This window comes from Martes martes (genome assembly GCF_963455335.1).
Source record: "Martes martes genome assembly, chromosome: 5".
Taxonomy (NCBI): domain Eukaryota; kingdom Metazoa; phylum Chordata; class Mammalia; order Carnivora; family Mustelidae; genus Martes; species Martes martes.
Window position 1 is genome coordinate 8,004,363 of NC_137892.1, and position 7,809 is coordinate 8,012,171.

At 66.1% G+C, this 7,809-nt stretch overlaps 1 protein-coding gene across 3 annotated transcripts; it reads left to right on the forward strand.

The window, feature by feature from the left end:
• Window positions 1–1,195: 1,195 nt before the first annotated feature.
• On the forward strand, window positions 1,196–7,593 carry IBA57 (iron-sulfur cluster assembly factor IBA57; the record flags this gene model as incomplete). 3 transcript variants are annotated; one of them, XM_080804673.1, is made up of 4 exons in its annotated part: window positions 1,358–1,698; window positions 4,361–4,707; window positions 4,954–5,353; window positions 5,462–7,593. In XM_080804673.1, the coding sequence occupies 3 exons, from the start codon at window positions 1,358–1,360 to the stop codon at window positions 5,343–5,345; spliced, it is 1,080 nt and encodes a 359-aa protein (XP_080660799.1). In that variant the 3' UTR covers window positions 5,346–5,353; window positions 5,462–7,593. The 3 variants fall into 3 exon arrangements, with proteins under 3 accessions (XP_080660798.1, XP_080660799.1, XP_080660800.1); XM_080804672.1 differs by having other exon boundaries at window positions 1,196–1,698; window positions 4,954–7,593; XM_080804674.1 differs by having other exon boundaries at window positions 1,697–1,763; window positions 4,954–7,593.
• Window positions 7,594–7,809: the final 216 nt, after the last annotated feature.

Consider the following 7,809-nt stretch of genomic DNA (forward strand, 5'->3'; position numbering starts at 1 on the left):
CAAAGCAAGAGCAGAGGACCCCAGCAGCGTGGTTCCTGCCCACCACACCCCAGGGGCCGCGGCCAGGGTCTCCAGGAGATGCGCACACACGTGGGAGCAACATTCACCACGGCCAAGGAGTGGACAAAATGCCCGCCACGAGGACACGGCTGCACAAACGGCGCTATGTCCACATAACGGGACCCTACCCTCCCGTTAGGAGGAGCACCCGACACGCTCACGGCGCCAGCCAGTCACAGCAGCCCGCACACGGCGCGATCCGTTCGCGAGTCCGGTCCCCAGACGGAGGAGGGAGCGGGGGTTCCCAGGGCTGCTCGCGGGCAGGAAGGTCACCAGTTCTGGCTACCCACGATGTGAATGCGCTCCACGGGGCGGACGGGGTCTGGATGAAAGGATGGGGACGGCTCCCCACAGCAACGCCAGCGGGAACTCTGCTCCCACAGCAGGGGCAGCGCGGGGATCCGCGCAGGCGCCCAGCGCAGGTGCCCGGACCCGGGCAGCCAGGGGGTGGGGCGGGACGCTGACGGACAGCTCGAGGCCCTGCCCCACCCGCTCCGTCCCCGCCTCCAGACGCAAGCCCCGCCCCCGCAACAAGCCCCGCCTCGCGCGCTCCGTTCCCGCCCCTCCCTGGCACAAACCCCGCCCACAGACGCGAGTCCCACGGCACACGCTCCGCCCTGCCCCCAGGCCCGCCCCACGCCCCATCCAGGGCCCGCAACCAGACACAAGTCCCGCCTTCGAACACAAGCTCCGCCCCGTCCGGGCTCCTCTCCGGCACAGACCCACACACGCATGCCCCGCCCCAGACACAGGTCCCGCCCCCCACGCCCCGCCCCAGACACATGTACCGCCCCGCATGCCCCGCCCCGCGCCACACAGGTCCCGCCCCACACAGAAGTCCCGCCCCGCAGGCCCGGCCCCGTCCCACGCAGGCCCCGCCCCACACGCAGGTCCCGCCCCCACACGCTCCGCCCCAGACACAGGCCCCGCCCCGCAGGCCCGGCCCCGTCCCACGCAGGCCCCGCCCTACACAGAAGTCCCGCCCCGCAGGCCCGGCCCCGTCCCACGCAGGTCCCGCCCCACACGCTCCGCCCCAGACACAGGCCCCGCCCCGTCCCACACAGGCCCCGCCCCACACGCTCCGCCCCGCCCGACACAGGTCCCGCCCCACACGCTCCGCCTCGCCCTCAGACACCAGTCTCGCCCCACACGCTTCGTCCCCGCTTCTCCCCGGCACAAGCCCCGCCCCGCTCAGCCCCGTCCCCCGCGTCCACCCGCCCGCCGCCAGGGGCCGCTGTGGCGTCCACCCGCCCGCCCGCCCCGGCCGCCCCGTCACGCCGCCTCACTCCTTCCCAAGATGGCGGCCGCGGCCCTGCTCCGGGGCGCGGTTCCGGGACGCAGCGGCCCGGCATGGCGCTGGCGGCTGCGCGCGACCCCGAGGCGTCGCCTGGTCCACGGCTCGGGCCGTCACGGCGATGACCCCACGGGCGGCGCGGCTTGGGCCTGCTTCCCGCTAGGCGAGCGCGCCTTGCTGCGCGTGCGCGGGCCCGACTCCGCGCCCTTCCTCCTGGGGCTGCTGACCAATGAACTGCCGCTTCCGGGTCCTGCGGACGGCGCGGCCCCGCCCCCAGCGCGGGCGGGCTACGCCCACTTCCTCAACGTCCAGGGCCGCACGCTCTACGACGTCCTCGTCTACCGGTGAGCGCGGCAGCGGCGCGGGTGGGGCGTGCCACGGAGGGACCGGCCGCTCCGGGAGGGCGCAGGTCTCGGAGCCTCCCCAAGCCGGGCATCTAGGCGGGGGCTCCCGGAGGCCGGGGAAGGCCGTCCAGAGCGGAGCACGGGGGGCGTGCAGGGCATCCAGGGGCACACACCTGCGGGGGGAGGGACGCCCGAGGGGAGGCTACCTGAGGGGCGTTGGGGGGAGTACACCTGCGGGTGGGAGGGAAGTCCGGGGGGGGCGAGTACCCCTGAAGGTGGGAGGGGCACTTGCGGGTGGGAGGGGTCCCTGGGGGGAGGCCACCTGAGGGTGGGGGGGCGTACGGGGGGAGGACTCCTGAGGGTGAGAGAGGCACCTGAGGGTGGGAGGGGCCCCCGCGGGGTGGGGAGCGCACCTGAAGGTGGGAGGGGGCCCCGCGGGGTGGGGAGCGCACCTGAAGGTGGGAGGGGGCCCCGCGGGGTGGGGAGCACACCTGAGGGTGGGAGGGGCATGGGGGGAGGAGTCCTGAAGGCGGGAGGGCACCTGAGGGCGGGAGGGCTCCCCCCCCCCCCCGGGGGAGGCCCACCTGAGGGCTGGAGGGGCATTGGTGGGAGGCTGTCGGAACTGGCACCCAGGGGCGGGCCAGCTGCTCGCACTTGGTCTCCAGGTGCGCACCTTCGGAGTGACTACTTGGGCTTAGCCCTGCTTGGGAGAGCCGTGGTGGGAGGTTTGCATTGCTGCCCGGGGATGGCCCCAGAGTTGGCGGCCCTCTTTCAAGGGAGGAGGTGAGGAGCCAGGTGCATTTGTCCCAGCCAGCCCTCCTGTTCGGTCCCCTGCTACCTACCTGCGACTGTCTCAGGGGTCTGTCCCGGGGAGAGGGCCACTTCCCTGGGAGCCCAGCGCCCCCCTGCTTGGTACTGTCTGGAATTTTTGGTGTCAGTGGCCTTGTTCCTTCCGCAGGACTCCCTGTTCTGGCTTCTCGGAGACAGCACCTTGTCTCAGGGGTGGCTCTGGTGTTTTCCCTTTGAAGTGGACTTTACTTTTCAGAGCAGTTTTTGGCTCCCCTAGTTTGGAGGGGAAGGGAGGGGGAGCTCCTGTAGGCATGTAGCCATCCTCGGGTCCGTGTTGCCCCCCAGCTGATGGACCTGCATTGACACTCCATCAGCTGGAGCCCTCCTTTCCGCGGGGGTTCACTCTCCGTGGTGTGCCGTGCTGTGGGCTTGGACGAGTGTGGAAGGACGTGTGCCCGTGACCCCAGTACCCTTCCCCCAGTTCCACATGCATTGTCTTGCCTCCTGTGATCAGGGGTGACGATCGGGTGGGACATGGGCCACTGCAGAGTGCATGCAGGTTCGTCCAGGCTCCGTGTGCTTGCATGTGCATCTGCGTGTGTGCAGATGTCTGTGACTTGGTCATACGTGTGGGCCCTTGTTATCTTCTGTCACCACGGGGTTCCCTCCTCCCCTGTGCAGCACACCCGCCCTTCTCAGCCCCAGCAACTCGCCCAGCCACTCCTCCCCACCTTTCTGAGGGGTGGTCATCTCAGCAGAGTCAAACAAAGGAAGTGGTGTGGAATTGGGCTCGCACACCTTGATGCCCTTTGACTCTGTCCCCCCGTATCAGTGTGGACCCGTGGCTCCTGTTTATGGGGAGGAGGGTAGACAGGGTGTACATTGTAGGCTGAGTCCCCAGAGGTGGGGCTGCAAGCCAGCCTCTGCAGCTCCTTCCTCTGAGGGTGACTGGTTTCTCCAGGGCAGCATTTAACCCTGTGCTGTCTGGGGTCTGGGGGGAACCTGTCCAGCTGGTGAGGTCTGGGGGAGGGGTCTGGGACATCAGCTGGTGGGGGCTGGGGGAGGGGTCTGGGACATCAGCTGGTGGGGGCTGGGGGAGGGGTCTGGGACATCAGCTGGTGGGGTCTGTACTCGTCGATGGCCTCTCTCACACACACTCCTGGACGGTCTTATCCACTCCCTGTCTCAGTTTCCACGGGGCTGTGTGTCCTTGTTCCTTCATTCTCTACGACCAGGATCCCAGCTAGGTACTTGGGTCGTGGACATCTGCACTAAGGTCCCCTGTGGTAGGCTCTCCTCTGGGCTCATCTGCCCATGAGCACCCAGCTGTCCCACCTGGTTCCCACACTGGTCACCGCGTTCCAGGGTCCCTTCAGGGGGTGTGGCTGCCCAGAGTGGGGGTTAGGGTATTCCCGGGCCCTCCTGAGTTCACCTGGGGGAAGCGGGGGTGGGGGGCGGCAGGGGGTGAGCACGGGGAGAGAGTGGCCTTACCGCACACCCCCTCGTCCCTGATGTGTGTGCTGTCCTACCAGCTCCCCCAGCTTCTGACCCTCTTGGAGTCTGAGTGCCAGCACCTGAGACCTGCGGCCTCTGTGGAGCTGGAGAAGGCAGGTCCTGGCCGTCAGGCTGCTGGTGGCTTTCTGCCTCACCGTGAGGGTGCACAGTACCATGCCCCCCACTCCCCGGCCCTGCTCCCCACCCCACCCCCGGCCGACCCGTGGCGTCTCACCCCTCACGTCGTCTACCCCTTGGGCACGCACCAGCTCTGCCAGGACCCTGGGTTGGGAGGGACCGCGCTGCCGTCCCGGGTGGTCAGCGGAGGGCTGTGGCCATGCAGCGCACCCGCCTTCAGGAGCCCCGTCTCTGCCGGCAGACTCCCAGCGTGCGACCGTAGCGAGGCGCCCGCCTTCCTCTTGGAGTGCGACCGCGCGGTGCTGGGCGCGCTGCAGACGCACCTGGGGCTGTACAAGATCCGGCGGAAGGTCAGCGTGGAGCCGCACCCTGAGCTACGCGTGTGGGCGGTGCTGCCCTGCACCCCGGTGGAGGCCCGCGGGGCTGCGCCACTGCGGGAGCCAGCCGAGAGGACCACCATCCTCGCTCGCGACCCCCGGACCGGCTGCATGGGCTGGCGTCTTCTCACCCAGGATAAGGGCCTGGCCCTGGTGTCCGGCGGCCAGCTGGGAGACCTCCGGGACTATCACCGGCACCGGTACCAGCACGGTAAGAGCGCGGGACTGGGCCGCGGTGGGCGCGGGGAGCGGCGGGGGTTCGGGGGGTGGTGGGCTCCTGCCCTGGGAGATCCGTGGTGAGGGCTTCTCCCCTCCAGCGCTAGCGGGTCACTCCTCCCAAGCCCCCCACCCGTGCCAGACGATAGGGTGCAGAGAGTGGGCCCTGTGGGCAGCGGGGCTCAGGACGGCCGCCCCCAGCCCCCGGTCCTCAGGGAGCTGCTTCCCTCCCACCCCACAGGCGTTCCCGAGGGCGTCCATGACCTGCCCCCAGGAGTGGCCCTGCCCCTGGAGTCCAACCTGGCTTTCATGAACGGCGTCAGCTTTAGCAAGGGCTGCTACATCGGCCAGGAGCTGACGGCGCGCACCCACCACATGGGCGTCATCCGCAAGCGGCTCTTCCCGGTGCGGCTGTCGGGCCCTCTCCCAGCAGGTGGCATCACCCCTGGGGCCTCGGTGCTCACTGAGTCGGGGCAGGCAGCCGGCAAGTACAGGGCAGGCCAGGGAGACGTGGGCCTGGCCCTGCTGCGGTCGGAGAAAATCAAGGGCCCTCTCCACATCAGGACCTCTGAGAGTGGCCGGGTGGCCTTAACTGCATCCGTGCCAGACTGGTGGCCCACAGCCAGCAAGTAGCACTGGAAGTCCCCCGGCTTCTGTGGGCTCCGGAGCTGCCAGGGGTCACAGAGGGCCCCTGCTTTGGTTGGCCCCCACTGCCCACGGTGGTCCCGTTAATGCACCCCCCTCTGGAGGCCCCCCAGAGCCGTGGGCCCCCATGGCTGTGGGCATCGGGGTCATGCTCCTTGCCCACTGTGCTTCCCAGAGGGTCCGATGCCCGGCTTGGGCTGTCCTCTCTGGCTGCTCTGTGGCTGGGGGCGGTGGGGCCGGAGCCTGGGGCTGAGGAGAGCAGGCCTGTACCTGCTTCAGGCTGAGCTGAGTTGCAGCTTCTGCCAGACGGGGATGGACGAGACCCCGGCTCTGTGGGTTTGGGAGGCATGCCGCCATCAGCCCGGGACAGGGAACTTCCAGAGCCTCGCCCCTGGGCTGCCTGCACCCCTCCATCTGGTGTGGCTGAAAGGACAGGTGGGCTGTGGGAAGTGCCGTGCTGTGTGCGGGCTGTGGGGCGCTCCACCTGTGACCGTGGTCTCAGCAGCATACCGCTCTTTCCCTGAGCTGCTCAGGGTGCGGGAAGGAGCTTCTGTCTGCTTCATTTACGTGCTGCTGTTTTGGGATGTGGCCGTGTCTGTAGAAGAAGAGCTGACTTTCTTCCCTTTTTAAACCACTGACTTCCATGGTCCCGTGCAGTGTGAATCTCACGGTCACGGGGTGTCCTACTTGACACCCTGGCGTGGCTATTAAAGTGTGACCCAGAAGCAGCCCATGCGCAACTCTGGCTTCGTTTTGGGTGGAAGGTGGTGGGACATGGTTCTGGGTGGAGCATGGCAGATGGAAGCCAACAGCAGAGCCCTAGGAAGGGACCTCAGAGGCTGGGCTGGCTGGGGGGCACCGGGTCTGGCGCAGATGGCGAGTGGCAGGTCGCTCTGGGCCCCTCAGCTCTGCTGCCCCTTTGTATCAGCTATGTGCTTTGCAAATACTTTCTCCCATTCTGGGCTGTCCTTTCCCCTTATCAGTGGTTTCGCCTCCTAGTCAGTTTGTCATTCCATGGGGTCCCCCCTCCTGACAGGATTTATCCTTTGTGCTTGGGTGTCATGTCCAGTTGTGGCCAGGACCACTGCCTGCAGAAATGTTCCCTGTGTTCTCTTCTGGGGACCTTACACTTGCTTCTTTGATGGACGGTGTGGGAAGGCTTCCAGTCCACTCTGCGGTGTGGACATGCAGCACGGGTTTTGAGGACACTGTCCCTGAGCCACTGAGCACTCTCGGGGAGGTGGAGGCTTTCTGCACGTCGTGAGGACGCCGGGAAGGTGCTCATGAGAGCTGAGTCTTCCACGATGAGAGCTGTATCTGATCATAAAGGAGAGTCAATAACAGTTAGAAAGCAGGCTCACTGACCGTTCAGTGGGTGACATGGTCCGCAGAGCGGGACAGAAGACAGACCACACGACAAACAAGACAACAGAGGGGACAGGATGGCAGCAAAGCAAACGTGAGGTCAGTCTGGGCGCAGTGAGGTCAAGGCCTTGGTCTGATCCGGTCGGCTCTTGGCACTTCCTGCTGCTGCTGTTCAAGCAGGGAAGGACGTGGGTTCTGCTGCGGGAGCGAAGGCGCCGAGCCCCTGGGGGCAGCTGCCTTCTGTGTGGTCAGACATAGGGGGGTCACGAGTCTGAACAGTCCGACAGTTCTCTGCCAAAACCCTCCCCTTTAAAAGGAGTTGCTCGGTCCTGGGCCCCCGCAGCCCTCCTCTGGCTCTGCTCTTTATCATTTGGGTGGGGGCCACAGAGGACTCTGGTCCCAGAGATATCTGCAAGCTGCAGTCCCCTCAACTGCTGCATCATTCCTGGATCCAGGCTCCTGCTTGACATGAGAACCTCATGGAGCTCTCCACACTTCTTTGCTCTGAGCGGCTGGGCGGGATCCTGTCTTGGGGAGAGATCTGGTCCTTTCTGCTCCCGTGCTCTGAGCTGCTGGGCGGGCTCGTGTCTCGGGTGAGATCAGGATTGAGTGTTCAGCTAGCATATGTGTGTATGTGGGTGCATTGGAAACCACACGTATGTGGAGGTGCTGGGCGGCTTCATCAGTTAAGAGTCTGACTTTGGTTCAGGGCATGATCTCGGGGTCCTGGGATCGAGTCCCACGTTGGGCTCCTCCTTAGAGGGGACCTGCTTCTCCCTCCTCCTTGCCACTCTCCCTGCTTGTGTGCACTTACTTACAATTAAGTAAAATCATAAAATAAAATTTAAAAACCACCCATGTACGTGGGTGACTCTGGGGATAGTTCTTGCACACGTACCACTGGCTGCCGGCTGGTGAATCGTGAGTCTTCAGGGCTGTTGCTCATGTATTTTTCCCGGAAACCTGTGTTCTCCAAAACCGACAACACACGTGATGCCGGGAAGGGAGTGGTCCAGGGTGCAAACCTCTGTAACCCCGAGCATCCCACAACAGCTGTCCTCAGCACGGAGCGACAGAAGTGAGGCAT